Source organism: Aedes albopictus, chromosome 1 (genome assembly GCF_035046485.1).
Source record: "Aedes albopictus strain Foshan chromosome 1, AalbF5, whole genome shotgun sequence".
NCBI lineage: Eukaryota > Metazoa > Arthropoda > Insecta > Diptera > Culicidae > Aedes > Aedes albopictus.
In genome coordinates, this window is record NC_085136.1 from 249,002,018 (window position 1) to 249,028,448 (window position 26,431).

Consider the following 26,431-nt stretch of genomic DNA (forward strand, 5'->3'; position numbering starts at 1 on the left):
TGATAACACAAAGTGGTGTGCGTGCGGTGTCGTGTTTTGTTTTCGTTCCGCAAATTTCTCTTCAAATCACCTGTAATCCTCCACTTCTCACCTAGGAAATCTGATAAAAATTTCACTGGACATGGTAAGACACGTAAACACATCGAAATACTTACCTCTATGCCTTGGATCTGGATGAATTCACTCCAATTAATACGCACAAAATTATGGCTAAAATTCCGAAAATTGTTTGGCGGTCGTCGCCAAGCAACCGACTGTCTGAGCCTGACATCAGCGCACCGAATGTGATAGAATTCATAAACACTTGCACGCCTGCACTCTTGTACCCACTGACTGTCAGACATTCACTCACACGTATAGATTGTATCAGCTAAGTGGGTGCAACCGGTTTGGCGCAATTTTTCAAGTCAACGAACACGTGCTTCATTATCATGATTAATTTCCATTCGAAAGGGGTTGCTGTCGTTGCTGAGGAAGCTACGGTCCGCTCCGGAGAAAGAGCTTAGGATTCTACTGCTTGGGTTGGACAATGCTGGTAAAACTACGCTTCTGAAACAGTTGGCTTCCGAGGAAGTTACACAGGTGAGTTTTGGTTGAGGTTGTCAAAATAAGGATTAAAGTAGAAACAAACAGGTAAATTCAGACATTGTAGGGAGACATGACAGACATGAAGTAGGGCGTTTTTTTTTATTTTTTCCCACCACCTATCTATAGCAGTATAGATGACTACCATAGTTGCAACTGAATTAGCCAAATCTTATATACTACATACTTAGAATAAATTTTAGTATTCGGTGAAAAAAAATCACCGAAACTGGTCTGTGAACAAGCAAACTACAGTATTACGGTGAAATCGATTACAGGAGAAAATCGGTGAATTCTAAGAAATCACCAAAGAACCGGTGAAATCAGACAAATTTACAGGAAATCTGTGAATATTTTACCGAACAGATCGGTATTGGGACTATTTTACCGTACTACTGTAAAATACGTTTGACAGCCCCGCCGGCAGCTTTGAGCATCAGTTCTATTAGAATTTACACATCATTCCCAAGCAAAACTCTCCACTGTACAAGGTAGCAAAGTGTGGATCCTGATCAGAAGGTCGTGTATTCAATCCCATGATCGACATTTTTATGAAAATAGAGGTTTTTGTGCTCGCATAAAATCGCCGTAAAGTTGTGAAAAACTACCGTACGGTCGGTAATATTAACGGATCATTTGTAAAATTTACCGTACGTTCTGTGATATTGACAGTTCATTCGCAAACAATCATACCGAACGTTCTGCGATTTTTACGGTAAATTTGTAAACAGTACCGAACGTTCCGGTAATTTTGACAGATGCATTTTCCTGAGATACACAGTAAGTTTGGTGATTTTAAATGAATTCTTTCGTTTTTTTTTTTTTGAAAATACTTGGGCAGTTCCTTATTATTATTATTATTATTAGTTTATTAAAGACACTTTACCACTAGAGTGGCATTCGTGTCGAAGTTCCTTATTGATTTGGAAGTTTCCAAAGCAATTAATATTCTTTGGGAGTTCCTTCGGCCATTCCTTTGGAAATTCAGATATTTCCAATTGGAATTTCTGCAGGAATTGAATAATATTTATTTCAGAGGGAACTCATGAACGACTTGCGATTTCCAAAAGAGTAGCCGAAAGAATCTGAAAATGGAATTGCCAAATCAATCAAGATAATTCTTATAAAAACTATCAGAGAGGAAAATCCTGAAAACTGGCCAATGGAAAAATTAGACATTTACACGTGTCGTAAACCATCAAAGGGCTAAACACTCCTATTTTCACAATGCCATCTCTCTTTCAGCTTAGATGCCAAGCTCTCAATACGCAAAAATGCATACTTCCACATACACTGTACAATAACTTTTGCTTCTTTGCATAAAAAAAAATCATTTGATCATAAGAATATGATCATAGGTAATGCATACACAAATGATGAAAAAATGCTTGGAGTTCGTCATTTTTCCTCAAAACTACACACTATGAATAAATCGCAGAATTCTGTGAAAGATTTCACCGAATGTAAACTGTAAAATATGCTTTCACAGATATTTCTGTGAAATTCTATGTTTTCCAACCCAACTGTCAAAACTTCACAAAAAATTCGGTAAAGGCAAATGGATCACCGACTTCTGTGAAATTTTTACGTAACGATTCGGTGAACACAATAGTTATTTATGCAACGAGTTGCAAAAAGATGATTTTTTCAGCACGAGTCGTACATTGCCGAGTTGGATAAATACTACAAGTGCTGAAAAAATCAAGTTTTGCAACGAGTCGCATACAAAATTTTATGCAATGTGTTTTCATAATGCAACCCATTTGAGTTGTATAATGTTCATAATGCAACCCAAATGAGTTGCATTATGAACATTATGCAACTCTTTTTCATAATGTAACTCATTTCAGTTGCATAATGAACCAGTACGAAAAAGTAGGTCATTATTTTACTGAAATGAGTCAGATAAAATAGAAATTATAACACTGAATTGCATAAAAAATATTATCGCGCGCTGCTATTTTTTTACCGAATTTCGGTAAAAGCAGTAGTCGACCACTGCCAAGCGCAGGTTATCAATCCAAAATTGATTGGTTTTGATTGTTATGTTGTGAAAGTGGCGAACCATTTGCAGCAGCGGGATAAGAGGCTGGTTAGTATTTTCCGTGAGTGCTAATTGCACATTGCAAATTCAAATTTGCACCGTTTTTTGAAACGATTTAAGTTACGTAATTTTTGAATACCCGTTTTTAAACATTAAAAATACTATATAACTTATCTAGACAACCTATAACTTCGATTAAACACATAAAAAGAGTTTTGTCCGAACTTTATCTTTTTCCAACCATTGTGCATTGTTCCGGATTGGTGAGCGTGTGAATTTTCGCCACTCGGTTGTCCACATAAGTAGTTCATGTTGTAGGTGCAGTCTGAATCTAACGCTGGACGGAGGTCGAATCCGTCCAGAAGTATGACTGCGTCGGGTACTTCAGCGATTGTTGAGCCTTTTTGAAGAGTTGCGCTGATAGTACGGTGCCGCAAAGTTCCAGACGCGGAATCGTTACGCATTTTAGAGGGGCCACTATTGATTTGAACGAAATAAACCGCATCCTAATCCTTCCTGTTGCATCCACACTCCTAACATAAATACATCACCCATACGCATTCTCAGACGCGTCCGAGAAGCAATGAATTTTCGTGGAATTTTGGGAATGACGACATAACGATCGATCCTTATTTCGTTCAGCAGAGGAAGGTGTCGCCTGGTCCCAGTCCAGCACATGACCATTGTCATCTCGAATTTTCAAGAGAGTAGTAATAGTAATTGTTGCGCCTAGCTGCCTACTTCCCGTTTGGAGAACTGTTGGCCTTGTTGGACCGCCGGAATGTCGAACTTAAACATCAGCTGATCATTCTTCGGCATCCAGGTAAGTCCGAGGGTCTTCATGGACGGATATGGGTCCAAATTGATTTCGTCCATCATTCGAATCTTCATCAACGAGAATCTAACCGAGGAGGCACGTAAAATCAAGGCATTGGCTATGAAATTGAAAAAATGTGGTAAACTAATGTATGTCTACACCAGAAATGGAACCGTATACATCAAGGCTTGTGCGGATGCTGCTGTTCATCCCATCTATGCTGACGACCAACTTCAAGGACTTGCCGAATGATACCTATCCTTGTTTTATTCGCTTCCTTCCAAATCTATCCTTGAATCCGATCATTGGATTGGCTCATCATATCTTCCGCTCCTAAAAGTCAAGCACGTACAACCTTTCCAATTGATTTTTTTTTTCTTTTTCCTTCCAGGAGATAGTCCATGATTCCTATCCTGGCATTTCCATGTATTCTTCTCTCCTAAAAGTCAGGAATTTTTTGCTGATGCCTTGTCTTACGCGTCGATGCGTGATGACCCTTTGGTAAACGTTGGTTACTTGCATTACTATCAATTCCTTATTTTTGTTAGTTATGAATCACACTGCTGCTAAACTCTTCACGAACTGTTAGCAGACTTATGTAAGAATGCTCCAATACCCACGTTTACCTGGGACAACTTGGGACAAAAAAGTATAGGGTAAAAGCACTAGACTTCATCCCTGCCTTGTATTCGCCCCCTCCATAAAAATCCATTTTTTATGTATGAAGTGGCGAAGATTGAAGTACAGTGCCGATTCGTTCGTTAGCTGCTCGTTAGCTGCGTTCGTTAGATGGGCTGTCTCAATGGTTGTATGGTGTCTCAATGGAGCAATAACCTAACTAAAAAGCGGTGTCAGGCCATTCGGCCGAATGGTCATTAAGCCGAATGGTCACTAGGCCGAATGGTCATTGGGTCTTATTTTTTGACGTTACGTCCCCACTGGGACAATTCCTGCTTTTATGAGTACGTGCACAGTTATTAGCTGAGAGCTTCCGCTGCCAATGACCATGTTGTATGCATATATCGTAAGGCAGGCACGAAGATAAACTATAACCAATAAAGTCAAGGGAATTTCCTTTACGGAAAGTTACTGGACCGGAAAGTTGAACGCAGTACCCACCCTCAGTATGATTTTTTCCTTCTTTTAAATATACATCGTTCTTTCTAGTATAATTGCCAAAATTGTTTTTGGCACTTAAACTGCTGACATTTAAATTACATTTTTTTTATACATAGGCTATTCATTCTAGTTTTATTGTTAAAATAGTTTTTGGCAATAGCTGTTAAAAAACATAAAAACCACAGATCCGTTTTCAGTTTCCTGCTGAATTGCAATTCATCCTGATGACAATTCGGCCTAGTGACCATTTGGCATAATGACCCTGCAGCCTAAAAAGCACTGCCAATGTTCAAATCGACGTCAAAATGAGTTTGACGTCTGACTGCCGTCGCAAAACCATTAATTTCATGATAAGATGTTACATTTAAAAAGCAATAAAGTGTCATAGCTGAGCCGTCAGTTATGCTGGCAGTGTACTCCAATGCACGATAGTGTCAAAGTTACGTTGCAATGAGTGAATGTCATTTGCTCGTGTCAATGCAAATGTGTTGCAACAAGTGAACGGCCGCTTTTGTAGATGGCTTCCTATGAAAATATAACGACTGGCCGTTGGTTTTATGGCTATATCTCCAAAACGGTAAGAGATTCCATTTGGTGTCAAAGAACGAAAGGAAGAACATTAGTTTCTGCGGTTAGAAAAATTTTGTTGAAAATAATCTATGATACAGACGGTACTTTTATCAGCATTTTTAGACGTTTTTTTTATCAATTGTGAAAAATTGTCTGAAATTTTTTTTCTCGGTATATTTTTATTGGATTGCTGAGGTAATTTGGCGTCAATTTCACTAAAAAAAGTTCGTTCTACGATGCATAGTTTTTGAGATATGATTTTTTGAAGTTTAGGGTGTTTTATAAAATTTTGGAAAATCGTGAAATTTCATCTAGCGTTTTCCGGGAAAATAATCCTCTATGATTTTTTTTAATTCCATATATGATCATATATCCACGACCTCTAGCTCTGGTGAAATTTTCATTGAAATCGGAGACCCTTCGGCCCAAACTGTTTGGAAGTAAAAAAAATCCCCAGACTGGTAGCACGTGGAGATTTAAAACAGGACATAAATGATGATGAAACTTTGTAATCTCAAGTGAAAAATACGTTTTCTTGCCTTAAATATAAAGGGAGATCGATATGTGAAACGTGGATGAGGTATTTCAAAGATTTCAATGAATTTATGACAAAATAATAAGTGGATTTCCAGCAGCTAGTTTTGCGCATGTCTCAGATGCCAATCTTCGTTCCTGTATTCTTTGTCAAAACTGGAATACTGGTTGGATCAGATGTTTTTTGTTTACCAAAACAAATGACAGTTCGACGCCTTTTATAAAGGTATAACAGTTTCGCGTGCTGGAAAAATGATACAACTTTTTCCTCCGATCTGACTATGGAGTTCAACTTATGTTATGTGATGAAAAGCTACCGCAACTATCAAACTACTGATTTTCACTGAGGTGTTATCGATCTACCCTAGCAATGCCATGGATAGCCCACGGTGTACAATATTTAGAAGGTGATACCTTCCGGAAATCTGACAGTTTTTTGATGACGTAATTCAAATCGTTCATAGGCGTGAACACAATGATCTAGTACAGGGGTTCTCAAACTTTTCCAGCTCTCGACCCACTTTTAATTGTTAGGTAATTTGGCCACCCCCCGTCATTCTATCATGTAGTTCCGTAAAAATAGTAACTTCAGAAAATTCTGACTTATTTCTATCTTGATGAGCCAGAAATTTCCCATCTAAATCGATCAAGAACCCGCTTTTCTTTGCTCGCAGACTGCAGCTAAGAAGTCATATAATTTCAAATGGCATTCAATAAAAAAAATCTGCAAGAAATCTTTTGAACGCAGATCTCTGTTTGAATGGGATATTTACCTGGAAACAAACAAATGTTGGATTTCTTGGCTGTGTAGTCTGAAAAACTAAGGGTATGCGGTATACCGAAAAGTTTCGACAAATACAACTCGAAACGAAATTCCGCGGAATTCCACGGAATTCAGCTAGGCGAAATTTATGATTTTGAATTTCGTTTCGTTTCGCCAAATTCTAAAAATTTCGTCTCAAAAAAATAGATTTTGACGAAATTAAACGGAATTCCGCGGAATGTCTAATAAATTTCGAAAACAAATTCATAGTGTAAATGTCATCATATCGAAGATCTTGATTATCTCAAATTTCTGAAAAGTGTAAAACATCAAATATGCTTCTTAGCGGATGTCCATAAACCTCGTGGTCATTTTTTGGGAGATTCCGAACCCCTCCCCCCACGTGGTCTTTCGTTCATACATTTTTTTACATTTATGGATGGCCCCTTATGTTGGAACTACCATCAAGATCTTGCTCAATAAGTATCCCAAGTAACCACGGTGTTTAAGCCTTATTGCATGCTGATATAGGGTGTACTTAGAGCAATCATTACTTTACATGCAAACTTAAGGTTGATTTAAAGTGGAAATGGGCAATTATAGAATCAAATTACGATTATACTGGTATAATCTTAAATCAGTCGCATAATTGCCATTTCCACTTTAAATCTACTTTAAGTGTTCATGCAAAGTAATGATTGCTCTAAATACACCGTATATCTGCATGCAATAAGGTTTCAGCGCCGTGGTTACTTGGGAATGTTCTTTACATTTGCTGTATGTGGGACCATACATAACATTTTGGTTAAATTTTCTGAAAAAAAAAGTTAAATTCCTGTCTTTAGTTTAGATTCCGAACAGGAATTTTTAGCAGAGTAATAGAGAATATAAGGTTAGTGAGGATGATGCAGGGTGTGACATACACTAGTAAAAGTTCTAAGAAAACATGGAAACTATCCCAGGATATATCTCTAGAAAAAATATTGGAAATCCCAGGAGTAATCGATTAAGACAAATTCGGTAGAAAGTATAATACATGGAAAAGTTTCTGGAGAAATTCTTGCATTTGCAGTTGAAATCTTGAAAAAAATTTACTATCATATCTATATGACGAAGCGTTTGCACGGTGTTTCGAACTATTTATTTATATCAGCAGTGATTTTAAAATGTCAAAAGGTTAGATGAGCACGACAAAGTGCTCAGCCAACTTGTATACTAAATTTCGGTGAAAAAGACGTTTGTTAGCTGGATTTCAACAGAATATTCGCCAACAAACTCTCGGCTGGTGATATTATGTGAGACACTTTTTTGTTCAAACTGCCCATAACTGCATAGTTGTAACATTTTCCGTTATTTTGTCAATATCGAGTTAATACTTATCTCCAAAACATCAGTACTTTCATCCACAAAAATGAACTTGACATGTTTGTTCTACGAATCGTGAAAAAAATACAAAGTCGTTTTGTCTCATTACCTAATATTCACGAATGTAACCGCATAACAGTCACACTGGGTATTCACACTGGCCTTATAGCGTTCCATGAAAAATATTTTAGTCTAATTATTTTTACAACTATTCGCCCAGAATTGAAGAAGAGCTGTAGAAGATTTCATTTCTAAAGGATTCATTTTGAATTTTTATCATTTTTTAAATTTTGATTCTTTCCCATACTAAGGCCGTTACAAATATTTATTTCACTTTTTGTCCCACCACACTTTTGGGGGGGGGGGGGGGATAAAAATAATAAAGCATTTAATCGGAAAAATATTAAAAACTCATCGGATTTGTTAAAGAATTTCTGACAAGTGAACCAACCATAGGCTCAGAACAATAATACTGTAAACCCCGGTAGTTAAATAAAGGCCAAAAGTATTCAGGCCAAATCTTAAGCTAAAGCGTTGCAAGCATAACAATACTGTAAACCCCGGTAGTCTAATACTCGCTTACGCCTGCGATACTAAACTTGACCCACAAATTCTGTCTGTTCTTGGTCTAGTTTAATTATGGCATGCGGAAGTATAACTACCGGGGTAACGAATAAAGCATGTGAGAGTACACACAAACTGGCATACAAATCCTATTAGACGTATCCAACCGGACGTCAGGTGAGAGAGTTGGGTTTTCTCTCACCTAAGTTGTACCATTATGTTGTACTAAAAATTAAGAGAGTGAGTGCCACAAGAGAAACTCCATGTAAGGTAGTAGAATTTAAGTTAGTCTAGAGGGGGGGAATGTAGGTTAAAATTTAAGTATATATATAAGAAGAAATTTGAATAAAGCTGTTCAGTTGGTTTTGTATCTGATGGTTAAAATGGTTTTTTATCTGATGACAAACCAGTAGTGTTTAAGTGTACATGTGGTGACAGCGGAAAAACGCGAAAAAAATAGTGCAGGGACGCCAATTTCTGACTGGTGGTGAAAATTGTAAAGTGCTAAAGAAGAAAAGCTATGGAAGATCCTGGACCCAACTGGTTACTACTGAAGAAAACGTTTAAGTGTTGCGCGAAAACCTATTAAAGAAGAAACAACAGTGCGAATCATTTACTGGAACAAAACTCTTGAACCGTGTGCAGTTTAGGTGTGAAGCCGATCTTTGATTTATTTCAACGTTTAAATGTTGTGCGAAGCACTAACTTAACAGGATGGCGTGTTGAATAAAGAAACAGTGCAAATCATTCGCTTGAGGAGAACAGATGAATCGTGCGCAGTTTAAGTGTGAAGCTACGGGGCAGCGCCTGATCACCTCATTCAGCAAGAGACAACACGAGCTTTTGAAGAGCTAATCTGCGATCAAAACGAATCATGAAGGACATCGGAAGCAGATCAGCAATGAGGACCATTCCGACACAACTATTAAGGATAATGTAAGTAAAACTATTTTTCTTTTCCCAATACTTTTCCTATATAGTATCAAACGAATTTTCGATATCTCAAATGAATAGGCACCTGGCGGTTTGTTGGAAAAAACCGGTTTGGTCAAAGATGTGTGGTGTAATATAATGAGAAATGGTGAACTAGCCAAACATGATAAAAGTGCTATAGCTGTCCTGCGGGGAGACCAAATTCAGGGGCATTATTTTATAGCAAATTTTAGTACACATGAATATCAATTTTTATGCAAATATTACAATTCTTCTCACATTCTCCATATCGTAACGTCCCAGCTGGAACAGAGCCAGCCTCTCAATGAGCATTTCCACAGTTATTTAACTGAAAATTTTCGTCGCCAATGACCATTTTTACATTGGTATAACAATGTGTGACAGGCACGAAGACTGTATGCTTAAAAGCAATCAAGTAAAATTCCATTACGAAAAGACCCTTGGAAATTTGTTATAATCCTGTACTTCTAATGTACATTGAAAAAGAATATCTAAATTGATTTGTTATAAAAAAAATACATAATTTCATGTTAAAAAAAAATACAATTTTTCACAAAAGATCATCATGAAAAGTCACTAAAACAGGGCCTTAATCTTCTCACACAAAAACTTCGTTTCAATTTAAAAAAAAAAAAATCAAAATAACACTTGGTTCAATTTGGCAATGTACAATGTAAAGTTCTCAATGTAACAATGTTTGTTCTCAAGTAAAATACCATTGCTTACCTTACTTTATTTTCATTTTCAGTCCTCCATGCAGGACTGCAAGTGGTTAAACTCCTACATTTAAAGGATCTACCTAAAACAAAAATTAAATTATAATTCAAATATAAATTTTACAATTAAATGATACTTCTCTTTAAGTTGGTGGGTACTCCACCACGTCACGTCTTGCTTTCATACTAATTATACTATACGCTACTGCCGTACAGAAAGCACAGCACACATCATTTTGCTGAAAGAGCAGTTTGGACACCGCTCGCTCGCGATTGAAAATTAACAGAACGGTGGAGAGATGGCAATAAAATTAATGTAGGGTTTCAAAATGTGCGAATAATGGCAATTCTACACAATGCAAAATGTATGGCTGAATATGTTTTTTTTTATAGTCAATCATTTCTGACCTACAGTTATTTCATCTGAATTTTTTTGGTACCGTTAAACGGGGTAACTTTGATAGTTTTTCAGCGAATTTCCTCATTATTTTTCCATGAAACCGAATTTTTTTCAGTTCAATTTTTAAAAAAAAACAAGTAATGGGGTATCAATTGTCAATTGCAATTGGAGGATCCGATAATTTTCAATGTTTGGTTGACCAACAATTTAACATATGAGCGAGAATTACATTTTCATTTTGGGGTGATAGTGCCCTAAAAAAAAACACATCGAATCTAAAATATTAGTCACAGATTTAAATCTTAGGACGATGAACATGATGGAAGAAGCAGTGTGCAACATATCAGATTTATTAAATATCAAAACATGGGTTTTTACGCAATTCTACATATGAAGGTGAGTCTTTGAAGTACTGAGTGAAAACTCAGTGAATTCAGCTATAAAAAAATCATTATCTATTCAAGAATACATTTTTTACGGTACTGATAATTTGAAAATAAAAAAAAATGGCAGCGTTTTCGCAGATAACAGCCCTTCAATGTATTCCACAATTTGATGGGAATCCAGATGAACTGGATGTTTTTATTAGACAAATTGAGTTGTTTGCAGAACAGTTGGAAGGAGAAGATCATACTCCGCTTCTGAATGTGGTTTATTTGAAATTAACAGGCAAAGCGCTAAAGTTGCTTTCAAAAATTGACGCAAATACTTGGCCCGAAGTAAAACGCAATCTAGAGGATGAGTTTAAATTCGAAAAGAGTGCCGCCACTCTTATGAAGGAAATTGAAACCTTACTACAAAAGGAAAATGAATCGTTCGATGATTACAGCATCAGAGTAGAAGATTTACACAAGTGGGTAGCTAACCAGGGAAGATATGCGACGAATTCGTTACGCAAACATTTCTTAGGAGGATTACGCGATCGAGGTTTAGCTCATGCTGGTAAATCGCAAAGAGGAAAAACACTTCCAGAATTACTAACTTGGCTTAAAAAAGAGATCGATGAGGGAAATGAAATCGATGAAATCTTTGCAAGAGTAACAACCTTAGACTTGTTAGAAACGAAGAAAAATAACAAAATCAATGGCAACCAAAATAATAAATTTCTACCAGTACAAAACCTCCGTTTGCGAAATAACTGGTATTCCAATGACTATGTTCAAAGTCCGCATAATAAGATAAAATACTCAAAAAACGTGATTCCAGGGGGTTCGTACATGTTGTGCGAACACCCCGCACAAATAATTACAGAAAGCGCAACCAAACTAATTCTATCAATGGAAAACAGAATTTATCTCGGAATGCAAATTTTGAGAAGAATAATTTTCAAGAACTACCAGAAAGCATTGTAAATGGAATTAAAAATTGTATGCCGGCTCATGAAAGATTGTACATCGAACATTCAGGCAACAATTTATTTTTACTAAATATTGCATCTGTTGCAAAGCCGAAAACAGTAATAAAATATTTACTTGATTCTGGGTCATGCTACAACTTATTAAGATGGGATACTGCTGTTAGAATCGGAGTAGAACACATCAACTATAATGATAAAGAGATACTTCGGGGATTTGCTAATTCCCAAACACGATCCATTGGATCAACGTTAGTTAAACTTAAAATAGGAAACTCTCATTATAATATTAAGTTTTACATTATTAAGGATTTATGTGTTCCAGGGATTATTGGAGCTGATTTTCTGAAGCAAAACACATTGTATATTGGACCACGATTCAAATATATTGCTTTAAGAAAAAGTAATGAATGTGCAAAATTATTAAATATGAATGAAAACTCCCCTCATACTATGAATACGTATAATATTAAGAAACGTTTAAATAAGTCAGAAAAAGATTGTCAAACCGAATCAGTTAAATCCAGCAATGATTCTCAATATGCTGTAAGCCAACAACATGGGAAATTAGATTTAGCACACAAGGTGCATGAAAACAATTATAATAACCGTACAAAAATGGTTACAGAAAATAGATTTAATTCTTTCAAGGAGGAATCTCAACAAAGCATAAGAAATGCGACAAATATTGTTAAAGATACCACAATGGGAAATGCGAAACAATTGCCACATAACAAATGCAACATTGAAGACAAAAGAGATAATGCAAACAACATTAATATGATACATGATCAGAGAAGAAATTTAATCGATAAAAATTTCAATTCCTCAACTGCAAATTGGGAACCAAATGCAGAAGGACAAATTTCAGATAATAATGTTAACGAATACTTCGTAGAAACCACGTCGGATATTGATAAAGTTTTTTTTGAGGATCTGGACTCAGACCAAGATCTCAACTTATTAGATAACAAAGGACAACAACAAATAGAAGGTAAAAACCGTCTCACAAAATTAGTGGAAACGATTAATTTAACTCATTTAAACAGGGCTAATTTTAACGCAATGGAAGAAATTATGACAAATTACAGTGATGTCTTTTATCTGAAAGGAGATCAGCTAACGATTACAAATGCTGCAGTACATGAAATAGAGACTACAACTAATGTACCGATTAACAAACGACAGTACAGATTTCCGGAGTCCACAAAGAAGCAAATTAATGCGGAAATTGAGGAAATGCACAGACAAGGGATTATAAAGCCCAGCAAAAGTCCTTGGAATGCACCGGTTTTGTGCATACCAAAGAAAGATTTAGATTCCGAAGGAAATAAAAAGTATAGAATTGTAGTTGATTTCAGAGCTTTAAATCTAGTCACTAAACCCTTCGTTTACCCAATACCTCTCATCAATGATATCTTAGACAGTTTGGGAGATAGCCAATATTTTTCTACAATCGATTTGAAATCAGGGTTCTATCAAGTCCCCATTAACCCGAAGGATGCTGCTAAAACAGCATTTTCTACCCCAAAAGGACATTTTGAATTCACAAGAATGCCTATGGGACTCAGAAATAGTCCATCAACTTTCCAGAAGTTAATGAACACAGTGTTGTTCGAAATTAAAGATGTAAAAGCTATCGTTTATTTGGACGATATTATTGTCTTTGGCCGTACAATTGAGGAACACAACGAAAATCTCAAAAAAGTATTGGAGGCTCTTCGTAGACATAACTTAAAAGTTGAACCTACAAAATGCCAAATTTTGAAAACAGATTTGAAGTTTTTGGGACATGCCGTAGATAAACACGGAATTCGTCCATTAATGGACAACATAAAAGCTATTAAAGAAATGCCTGTACCGAAAACAGTAAAACAAGTTCGGTCATTTTTAGGAACCGTTAATTTTTACGGAAAATTTATTCCAAGGATAGCTGAGATTCGAAAACCTCTTAACGATTTGTTGAGGAAAAACGTGAAATTTAATTGGACAGAAGAATGTCAACATACATTTGAAAAATTGAAATGTTTTTTAACATCTGACTCTTTATTAGTGAGGCCAAATTACAAAGATACATTTGTTCTTACGACTGATGCGAGTGAATATGCTATAGGAGCAGTTCTCTCAAATGAAAAATCAATCGACAAACCAATTGCCTATGCAAGCAGGGGACTTGTTGGAGCTGAACGGAAATATCATACGATTGAAAAGGAATTACTAGCAATCGTATGGGCAGTAAATTATTTTAGGCATTACATTTACAATCAAAAGTTCATTGTATACACCGATCATAGGCCATTAATCTCTTTATGGCATCTCAAGGAAACTTCACCAACCTTGACAAGATTAAGGTTGAAATTACAAGGTTTAGAATGCGATATTCGATACAAACAAGGGAAGGATAATGTAGTAGCTGATTTCTTATCCAGGCTTCATACAGAAAACGAACCCGAGGAAAATTCTAATGTTGTTGCTGTCGTAACCAGACAACAAAAACGACAACAGCACGATGAAAAGCAAAGGGAGAGAGTAAATGCTAAAAGAACAAATGTGGAACGATTTAACTCTTCCAAAGACGTAATGGATAAACATTCAAAACCCAGGCAAAACTCTAACTGGAATCCACAAATGGATGGACTAGATAATATTGATTTTGCTATGGATGAACACAAGGGGCCATGCAAAACTGTTTCAAGCGATGAATTCAAGAACGCTTTAAGCGATCAATTGGATATTAAAAGACTTACATTTTCAAGGAATATAATATCAGAGGAAAGTATAGATGCAACATTTTTGATTTTGAATAGCAGGTCAGCACATAAAGAATTAAGTGAATTCGTTGACTTACCACATGGTTTTAAAGATTACTTGATAGGGAATGTATTTTCAATCCCAAATAAAAAGTTATGGGGAATCATTTTAAATGGAAACAAAAGATCTAAAAGTGATACTAAAGTTTTATACGAAGGACTCGTAGATGCATTTACCAATTGTCCTCAATACGCGAAAGATGCGGAAAATGTACAAATTATATCATTCAGAAATCTTCAAACACCCCCATATATGGATGTTTTGAGATTTATTGCAGAAAAGTTCAATAAACTTTTCACATTGTATGCTCCCGAGAAGGATCGAATGTGGGTAGCACCAGAGGAAAGAGAAACTGTCCTACAAGAATTTCATGACAGCCCACTAGGTGGACATGTCGGAAGCAAACGCATGCTAAAGCGCATAAATCCACTTTTCAAATGGGAGAATATGCGCAGAGATATAGAAAACTATGTCAAACAGTGTGACTCGTGCCAAAAGAACAAAATTAGTGCTGCAAATAAAATTCCAATGAAAATCACGACCACGTCCACAGAACCTTTTGAAAAGATATTTATGGACATCGTTGTATTACCCGAATCAAATAGCGGCAATAAATATGGATTAGTCATACAAGATGATTTAACTAGATATCTAACAGTAGCTGCAATGGAAAACCAGGAAAGTCAAACAGTTGCCAAAACATTTGTGAATAGTTTTATTTGCAAGTTTGGAGCACCAAAAGAACTTGTAACTGATAATGGCACAAACTTTGTTAGCCAATTAATGAAAAACGTTTGTAAAATTTTGAAAATTAAAAAGATTACAACTACTGCCTATCATCCACAAGCAAACCTTGTAGAAAGATCTAACAGAGAGTTAAAAATATATTTACGGCAATTCATTGGCGGAGATCCTCAAACATGGGATCAACTTCTTCCGCATTTTACATTCCAATATAACACTACACTCAATTCGTCTACCGGCTTTACGCCATTCGAATTGTTGTATGGCAGAGCCGCAAGAATTCCAAACTCAATCTACAGAATGAGAGATATGGAATTGACCTATTCCGATTACGCCGGCGAACTAAAATCTACCCTAAAGTACTTTCACGATAAAGCACGTGATAATTTGCTCGTATCGAAACAGAAACGCAAGGAGATTTATGATAAACAATCAAAGGAATGGCAACCAATGTGGGGTGACATGGTTCTTGTGAAAGCCAACCCTACAGGTACCGGCCAAAAGTTGCAATCATTATGGAGAGGACCTTATGAAGTGGTCAGTTTTCCTAGCGAACAAACAACTATCGTTAAAAACGGAAAAAGACTAGAAAAAGTTCATAATAACAGACTTCGAAAGTATAATGACTGATGAACAGATACAACTGCATGTAAATATCTATATTTTAAAATATATCTAAATGATTAAACAAATATAAATGTAAACATATATATACATAAATATCTTTTATTTTGACAGAAGTTTGGTCAAACTATACGGTTTCACATATTCTTTTTCAAGTAATTCAATATATTATCCATGAAGACTATTAACCAAATTATGTTTAATCCTATGTACATTATATAATATTCTTTAGATTATGATTAATGCTATTTTTAAGTTAATATACAATAATTACAATTAATTCAATTTAGCGTGTAAAATTAATAGTAGTGTAAATTAAGAATTAACACTTACATAACTAATTACTTTAAAGAACAAATAAGCTATGCTAGAATAAGACATAAAAAAATTTTATAATAGTTTAAATATATAAATCAATACTTCGATAAGTTTTTACCTAATTAACAATTAAATATACTACAGTATGATACTATAATAGTGTTAAATAAGTAATCTACCCAAATATTTAAGCTTAATACCTAGTTATGAGAGTTTCCTAAATAAAAAAAAAAAAAAAATATAGAATAGAATACCTTAAGTAATATTTAACGATTTTTATATACTAGTTTAATAACATTGCAGTAAATGCATATACTTGTGTTCATATAATATTTATTAATAATTTAATTGATTATAGTTCAATTAACCAAAACATTAAAAGGATAGCGCAAACCAAGGCGCAAACGCAATGAAATATAAAACGAATATTTTTTTTACAAAATCTCAATTATAATCAAGCAGAGACTTTAACAATAAGACCGAGCAACGGTAATGGGAAAAATAATATACAAATGGGGAGCATAATATATTTTTGGGAACTATAATTTCTTTGGAAAGATCCAATTACAAAATATGGGATAAACACAATTGAGAGGATAAAGCTAACACAAGAGATAAAATGAAAAGAAAATTTATACAATCAATTAAACTCTAATATTTACAGGATATACTTGGAGAAATGTGGACTATGGAAGTTCATTATTTAGGACATAATGATCCTTCAGATTTTTGTTATGAACAAATACATTATACATTGAAAGTTAACAATATGACTTAAACGATTATGTGATGAATATATATTTTTTTTAAAACAAATTATTGAATTTCTGAGAAAACAATGAAACATGGGCCCATATACAAAATCGTATGCATATACAAAACACTATATTAACAGACACAACACACTACAAAACAATGACAATAAAATGTTCGAGTGCAGATTAGTGTTGGTAAACTTATGAAAAACTAACTTATGATGAAATATCACTCACACTCAATTAATACATAAAATTTGGTATAGAACCATGCAATATATAAAAAAAAAGAAATTGAATGAATAAATAAAAGTAAATACAAAGTAGTATATATTTTAATAACAATCTTTTGAGTTTTTCCAACACTAATGCTGAAGAAAGTATGATTGGACAAGGGGATCGCGACCCCGGAATGTATTTGTATGTATGCGAAAGAATGTATAACTCACTGACAATACACACACGACGAAATCAACAAATGAATCAGTTTTTGGATATAAAGAAAAGGAGATAAACAATAATAATGTTCAATAACAATACTTATCAGTTATTTATGAAGTTCAGTAATGAAATTCAAGCTAGTAAGACCGATACGGGAAGTTGGGGGAAATCGGCAGCAAAATTCAAAAAGAAATACAAAATGGCATGTAAGACCGGTGCGAAAAGGGGATACCGGCAATAACCAAAATAAGAAAATCAATGGGGCAATTCAAACATAATACACTGTCTATGAAAAAAATACGTACATCATTATAATAATGTAAATACATTATTTGGAGTTCGATTCATCGTAATATTACCATTTTCGAAAAAGCTCAATTAAAAATAGTATGAAAAAAATATACTTATATAACGAGATGAACCAGCCGAGGGCTAAAAATCTCCATTATAAAGATAAATAATAATAATATAATTATATATGAAGACTTTTTGAAAAAAGAGTGCGAATTTGTACTCTATGGTCACTATTGAAAAAAAAAAAAATGTATTAAACACAAGATCTAAGTATCGTTACAGGGTCAAATCATATCGGAGCATTGAAAAGCTACAGCAGCGAAAGATGTCTAAAATCCCTTAGACGCTGGAAGAAGGAAAATGGTGAAAGCAAGAAATTGTCTTACAGGCTTAGACAATGGATATCCTACACCACCCATGAAAAAGCTGTGGAAAAGGGGGAGTATCCATCCAGATAAACCCGATAAAACCGAAAAAGTGTAAGTATAGTTCTAACGGAAAAGATACATTTCTATTTTGGACGAGAAATGTTACATTCCATTGGAATTTCATTTTTGGAAATCGTGAATACTACTCAAAATTTGAATCAAAATTCCTTTACAAATGTACATTTTGTACAGATTTTAAACTCAAACATTAATTTCAACGCATTTCAAAATAGTGAAACAACAATCAATAATGGTCAATATCCCAACTATAATGATTAAAAATTTAAGAGATAAATAGACACATAAAGAGTCAATAAGGGTCACAAGGGACCACATTAACCAATAAGGGGATAAATAATCAGGGGAAAATAAGAAATACATTTTTATACAATACAAAAGGGATCACTAATTAGGGAAAATAAGAAATAGGTATTACCGCGCAAAAGTGACATTACATATACCTTGAGAGCTAGTGACCAGAGAAGACATCATCATTCGTAGCCGACATACCGCGGGATCGAAGGCAAGCAACATATCAGTCAATTACACAATCATATAAAAGAGCAGTCAACGGAAGGTAGAGGGTATTGGATATTCTTTGGAAGAACGAGACCATCACACACGAGAGGGTGTACATTTGGAAAGCGAGTCGAAACAATATACATCATTCAAAAATCATATCATCAAAAGACGTTTATTGAAGCCAAGTTATGTGCTTAAAGAGAATTAAGGAAGTTCTCAACCCAAATCATAGCGGAAATTTTTCGCACTGTAGGTCATTCGATCGTTCATTTTTTTTGAAAGCATTCTACGATTAAAGACCAGAAACTGTTTCACGAACGCTTCAGAAACAACAAGTTTTTCAACAAAAAAAAAAAAAAAAAAACAATATTTGCATCCGGAAAAAAATTCAATTTTTATAACCAACTGGGAGAAGTGAACGAGAGACGAGTAGGAAATAGTCAGAAGAAGGCAACATCTGGAAAGTCGCAATGGATCAGCAAGAACGGAGTAACAGCAAAACTCATTTTTCGAGTAGATCGGAAGTACATCTTATCCGACTAAGGAACGATTGCCACATTGATATCGCGACGAAGGAGTATAGACGAAGGAAGTCCATACCTAACACCCAACATAAAATACTCTATCTGACTGAACAAGTTTAAGTATGCGAACGTAATTAGGAGAACTGGGATAGAAAACTTGCGGAACGAGAGGATGACCGAAGGGGCGAAGGCGAAGGACAACATGCTCTCAAGCGTATTGTACAACATGATTTGTGGAAAGAAAATTGTTTCAAGGGGAAATTATACTAACTTTGTAGGTGGACTATTTCAATAGTGTTAAAGTAAATTTTTCGGGAGAATGACGTCGAGGATAAAATACTACCAACAATGTTGAGAAGAATTGTCTCCATAGATAATCGTATTATAAGATTTTTATGAACTTTTCATTTTATAACCAATATCATTTTATAAATTCATGAATAATAATAACCAACGCTAACCGTTTGTATCTTGAATCTTCTATTCAATAAACAAACAGCTAATTTGCGAAGGGGATATTGAACCAACCATAGGCTCAGAACAATAATACTGTAAACCCCGGTAGTTAAATAAAGGCCAAAAGTATTCAGGCCAAATCTTAAGCTAAAGCGTTGCAAGCATAACAATACTGTAAACCCCGGTAGTCTAATACTCGCTTACGCCTGCGATACTAAACTTGACCCACAAATTCTGTCTGTTCTTGGTCTAGTTTAATTATGGCATGCGGAAGTATAACTACCGGGGTAACGAATAAAGCATGTGAGAGTACACACAAACTGGCATACAAATCCTATTAGACGTATCCAACCGGACGTCAGGTGAGAGAGTTGGGTTTTCTCTCACCTAAGTTGTACCATTATGTTGTACTAAAAATTAAGAGAGTGAGTGCCACAAGAGAAACTCCATGTAAGGTAGTAGAATTTAAGTTAGTCTAGAGGGGGGGAATGTAGGTTAAAATTTAAGTATATATATAAGAAGAAATTTGAATAAAGCTGTTCAGTTGGTTTTGTATCTGATGGTTAAAATGGTTTTTTATCTGATGACAAACCAGTAGTGTTTAAGTGTACACAAGACCCGATATTTTGATAAATATTTTTTATCTGCCCCCTCAAAATGCTAAATCTTGCCAAAAAATTTTGAAGGGGGGGGGGGGGAGACAAAAAGTCAAAAATAAATTTGTATCCGCCTAATCAAGTTGCAAACTTTCATCTCTTTTCTTCAATGCTTACTTTTGTGACTGATATGCAGTTATGGGTAGATAAGTTCTGAAAAACCTTTTTTACATTTTTTCTTCAATTGTTGTAACAATATGTCAAGCCCTAGGCTAGTTTATTTCGGGACCCACAGGCTTTTGGGAGTGGTATTTGACCCTAGGTCCTCGGCGCCTGCGCCGAAAACGGCATGCACTTTGATCATCACACCAGGTTCGAGTCCAGATCTGGTAGAAGTTTTGGCCTAATACCTAGAGATGATTGTGTTATATTTTTCGAATAATTAGTTTGCGGATGCCTTCATATTTAATGAATGCCGCACACATTTCTTAAGTAGGGTATTGTACCATTTGGGCAGGTGTATCTATTTTGGGCACTTGCCGCTATAACTAAGTCAATTTCAAACCGATTGATTTGTACAGAGTTAGATACTGTACGTGCCTAGCTCTGTACAAAATTTCAAATCAATCGGTTTAAAACTGACTGAGTTGTAGCGGCAAGTGCCCAAAATAGATACAACTGCCCAAATGGTACAAGACCCTATTCTTTTCAATTTCTATGTGACTTTTATTTGTATTTTACGATAAATTCAATCATCTATCAATTTTAGGATTAGATTTTAGGCTTTTTCCAGAAGTTAAGCTATCCAACAAAGCTTGATTGGTAAACATCTGGCTGATGAACCCTGCTGATGCTTCATGTTGAGCATGAGCATAGATGACCGCACAATTCGTAGTTGCTACTCCGTGATTGACCAGAGCAATCAACCAATGAATAGGGCTTGGGATTAGTTTACTACTCTCAATGTACACAGTTCGAGAGCTCTCAACTTTATTAAGGTCAATAACGGCGCTGGCCACGTCCTTACGGTCATCGAGGAAGGGAGGGAATGCTAGTAAGACAAACGTTGTTAAAAAGACCGCGAATCGCTGCATCTTCACGTTTGTCTCAGGAAGGAATTTTTTGTTAGTAGGGTAGGGTACATTGTCAGTCTGGAAGTCACCTATGGTTGGTGATATGATTTGACAATGGATCAAACACTAATTTTCGCGCACAATCGTCCACTTTTCTGTACGAAACATATCTAATCAAAGAAATCCTGTCGCTCGTCTTCACCCCCTGATGAAGCTGAAATTTTTAGCCCATTCCACGCAGGGATGAACTGAACGCAACATAGGACACATCAGTAGACCAAAGAATATGCATTCACAACATGGTACATTGTAAACACTAAACACCCGCGCATCTAATAATTTCGGTTTCGCACGAGAAAATTGCGAACGCGAACGATTATGCTGCGATACTCACTCCATACAGGAGCGATGCATGCACAGCGAGGAACAACACGACCATTTTTCCTCACTTAAACAATCTAAAAAGAAAATCTTATCGCGCGTCTTCACCACAATATGAAGTAGTAGTCTTTAGGTCAATCCACACAGGAATGAGCTGAACGCGGCGCTTAGAGTTATATTTACTGAAGAATGTATTGTAGGATCATGATTCATTTTGGTCATATAACTTTTTGATTTTGAATCATATCGACTAGACTTTTGCACTATTGTTCGCTTCACGCGGAAAGCAAGCAATGGATCATCCATGTCAGATAATCGATCAATGTTTCTTCTCAAAACTTAATCTAGTCTGCAAAAAAAAAGAAGTCAGCGCCGTTACTTGAAGTGACGGACTATACAAAGTGTGCTTTAGAGAATACAAAATAAAGTCTACGACTATCTAAGTCATGCTATTTTACAACAAACATTCACAATAAAATAATAGCATGAAACAAGCTCACCCATTTATGTGTCTCCATCACTGGTTGTCTGTGTATCTCGACGTTGAACAAATCACAAAGGCAAGCGCGCACTAATTTGGATGATTAGCTGCAAAGCTACCGCACAACTCCAATCTTTAGCTACCGCACGACCGAACCACCCGGGGTCCACCCCTAACGTAGCTAATTTCGGCTCTAACACATGCGTGCCATAAACTAGCTGTATATGTAATGTATCCTTACATATGCATCTACGCGAATGCTTTAAAATCGCGACTTCGATTTGGTGCTCCGCGAAGGCACCGCCGGCACATAATGATAAAATGCGAGGAAAAAAAAAAAGAAAAATAACGAACACACGCGAGGCGCGAGGCTTCGCTGCTGTCGAACTACCGCACACTACCTGAACCCTGAGACGAGACTCGCGAAGAGGAAAAAAAGCAACGTCAAGTGCAGCCCAACTGAGCTGTCAGTTGTAGCCCGTTTGATTACGTTACCTAAAACGAGGAAAGTATTGCTATTCGAGATAAATTCTGAAGCCAAAATTCACTCCGAGCAGCATTTTCTTCTCCTGTACTGTCAAAAATAAATTGAAAACAAAATATTCCAATGATAACTTTGCTTGGCGATTGTTGGCGAGGCAAAATTTCACCTCAACATGATTTTGTGCGTGAATGGGATTCAGTCTCACTGCATGTGAGGTGATGCGGTCACGTACGTGTTTGAACCACCAGCCCAAAACATAATGTCAACACAGATAGGAAGAAGAAGAAAATAACAAAGTGGAGAAAAAGAAGACCGTCTTCGCGAGTCTCGTCTCAGCCTGAACCCTGCTGATGCTTCATGTTTCTGATAAACAAACGGCATTAGAGCATGCATTATTGGTGTGCTCTTATGAGCCAGTTTACGAGACGTTTCGAATCAGCTGATCGCTCATTTCATGAATGAAGATTTGACAGGAGGTTGCGCCCAAGCCCGTGAGTGTTAATATCAATATCAACACTGTTGTCGTTTCGTAAAATAGACTATTGCGTCATTGAATCAATTTTATCACGGTTATTGGTGGATAAAATTTTAAATACATATACGTCGCGAAAAATTGTAAAATTATAAATGGCACTGTAGCACTGTAGCTATGGGATGAGATTATTTATGGAAACTCAATACGCGTTACCGCAAACACGCAGTATAAATTCGCAAAAAAATGATGTAACTGCAAAATTCCGCGAAACATTTACGAAAATTTCGTTTCGTTTCGAAAAATACCGAGTGATTTCGGATTTCGTTTCGATCTCACGTAACATTTTCGAATTCCGTTTCGATTCGTACCGCATCCTATCAGAAATTTTGTATTTCGTTTCGTTTCGTTTCGCCATGAAAAAATCCCATACCGCATACCCTTATGAAAAACACAGTTAGAGTTACAGTTAGAGCTTGAGACAAGAAGCAAAGAAAAGTCGTGAGTACCGATAAAGCTTGTACAGGGCTCATAAAAGAAATTAGCATTATTTTTTTCTAAACGGAAGTTAAGATGAGGTGAAACTATTGTAGTTTTAGAAGGCGCAGTAGCATAACGTCCGAGGCCATAATGTCCCAGTAATTTATGGCGCATTTTCCCGTGGCATAACGTCCAAACATGCACGTCACGAAGTCCAAGGGAAGAAGGCACATAATATATTATGACGCACCCAAACTTCAGGGCGTTATTTCACAAGAAAAAAAACGCGACTTAACTAGTGCTATGGCTTCAGAGAAGCAATAATTGCACGCGGACACAATACTGTTAACTATTAACTTTATTGATTATTAGATACGCTAGTTTACACTGATATGCGAGAGTGGATTTAGGATCGACTGATCGGTCCAACCGTTGGATGGTGAAAGAGACCGACTTCCGTTAGAGTACATCTAAGAAGCCTATTGCTATAAAATACTCATGGTACTACATGGTTGGTACCATTATTATAGGTAATCGAGGGATACTACAACTACCTGGACAGTATGGCTTCGGACGTTGTGATCCGGTCCCGTTATAGAACGTCAGTAAAAAATAATTGAATTATTTTAAATACAAACCTAAAAACTTTGTAAAATTTACACAAATGTATGAAAATTTCTCAAATAAATGTTAGGAAGCCACAAAATCTTAAGAATTCATTCAAAATCAAACCAACAAACAAAGAACAGGCAACAGGATAAAGTTTTTAGATGATTAATTGTGTAAATTTAAATAGATATTAAAGAATTCAATCAAAATCTTGCAAAGCTTTGAAAGAGAAACCTCATTTCTAGACATAATTCAACAGAAGAGATTCAACTTCAATCCTCCGAGTGCGCCGTATTTTGGAGGCTATGGGAGGCGGTGATCAGGTCTGCTAAGGCGCCTTTACTTAAAATAGTAGAAGAAAAACCGGTTCCACCTGAAGGGTTTAACACGCTGCTTGTTATAGATAGAAGGCTGTCCAAACTCCTAACCGTTAACGCCTATGTCCGACGATCCCAACGATTTGGAGCCATTAACCCCTGCCCATTTTTAATCTGATTAAGCCTTCAGGCTCTCCCGGAGTTAGAGCTGGAACTGTTTCCGCCCACATTGCCATCCGAAACTCACCGTTGGAGTAGCTATATGAACGTTTCCCAACATTCCCCTACTATAAACGCAAAGTTCTTCGCACAATGTTGTTCATCCAAAAAGTTTTTCTGGTGATTCCTCCAGGATCTCCGTCTGTAGAAGATTCCTACTGAAATTTTGTCTGGAGATTCCTTCAGGAATTCCAACTTGAATTCCATCGGGAACTCCTCCAAGAATTTACTTCTGTGCTTTCAACCTTGGATGCCTTCTGTTAATTCTCCCAAATTTCTTTATGGGCTTCTTCTGAGGATTTCTCCAGGAAAATCTCCTGAAGCTCCTTTACGGATTCCCACAGCATCTTAATATGAGAACAGGAACTACTAAAGGATTCCCAGAAGCAACTCCTAAAGGAATCCTAATACGAAGTCCTGTAAGATTCCTGAAGTGAAAGCCTGAAATTAGACATACGCTAACACATACTATGAGCTTATCTACATATTAGAAGAACAAACGGGTTCACATGGAATACGGCTGACTAAGGGAAAAGACTATCTTTGATGTTTACCGAATATCAAAAATTAATGATTGCTTTCTTCCTCGTTCTAAGGTAACTCCAACTGCGGGCTTCAACATAAAATCCGTAGTCTCCGATGGTTTCAAACTCAATGTATGGGACATAGGCGGCCAGAGCAAGATTCGACCCTATTGGAAAAACTATTTCGAAAACACCGATGTACTGGTAAGACCTGTACCCCCTTGATACGACAAAGGGCAATTTACCAATCTTCTCGCATTCCAGATCTACGTAATCGACTCGAGCGATCGGAAACGCCTCGAAGAAACCGGCGACGAACTGGCCGAACTGCTCCTGGATGACAAACTACGGCAGGTTCCGCTGCTGGTGTTCGCCAACAAGCAGGACATTGCCGGATCGCTCAAAGCTTCGGAGATAGCCGAATGTTTGAAGCTGGTCAAGTTGAAGGACCGCACCTGGCAGATTCAGGGCTGTTCCGCCCTGGAGGGTACCGGGATAAAGGTGAGGCTTGCTTAGGTAAAACATAAACAGAGAAGTTTATGACATGTTTTAACTTATTTTCAGGATGGAATGGACTGGGTTTGCAAGAGCATTAAGAAGTAAATAGTTCTGTGTAATATGATTTAGGATAAATTCCCTTTTATAATCTCTTAACTGTGGCCTTGTGCGTCTTTCACTGATCGTGTTATGTCTATATTATGTGTCATCGCGTTCGCAGGAACTCAAAATTGCAAATTGCAATGCTTTTAGAAACGTGTCTCTTCACAACAGTGCAATATGGTGTATTATCCCGAAATAAAATCCAGTAAACAACGCATGATGTTCATTTATGAAAGATTGTTTTACTTTTGTCTAGTTTTGTTTTCGAGTAAATCTTTTCCGAAATCCTGTTTCATGTGTACCTTTCAAGCCCAATTTTGACCTAGAACACAAAACCAATTGAATACCAACGAAAATGACAAGAAGTTTACGATTGATAAGAAATTCATTTTTCTACATTTTTTAGGATTTAAAATTAAATGTTTTAGTATAGGTACTCTCTCATATGAAGTAAAAAGCTCCTGCTACGAAAATGATGGTGAATTATCAAAAC

General features: G+C 36.2%; 1 protein-coding gene across 1 annotated transcript; it reads left to right on the forward strand.

The window, feature by feature from the left end:
- LOC134283995 (ADP-ribosylation factor-like protein 3) lies at positions 1-26,173 on the forward strand. The gene is made up of 5 exons (XM_062846583.1): positions 1-124; positions 454-582; positions 25,411-25,542; positions 25,603-25,839; positions 25,903-26,173. The coding sequence occupies exons 1-5, from the start codon at positions 122-124 to the stop codon at positions 25,939-25,941; spliced, it is 540 nt and encodes a 179-aa protein (XP_062702567.1). The 5' UTR covers positions 1-121; the 3' UTR covers positions 25,942-26,173.
- The last annotated feature ends 258 nt before the right edge of the window (positions 26,174-26,431 follow it).

Coding starts and splice junctions, on each gene's coding strand:
- LOC134283995 (XM_062846583.1), top strand. Junction 25,543..25,602: donor TCGAAAACACCGATGTACTG/GTAAGACCTGTA, acceptor CTCGCATTCCAG/ATCTACGTAATCGACTCGAG. Junction 25,840..25,902: donor TGGAGGGTACCGGGATAAAG/GTGAGGCTTGCT, acceptor ACTTATTTTCAG/GATGGAATGGACTGGGTTTG.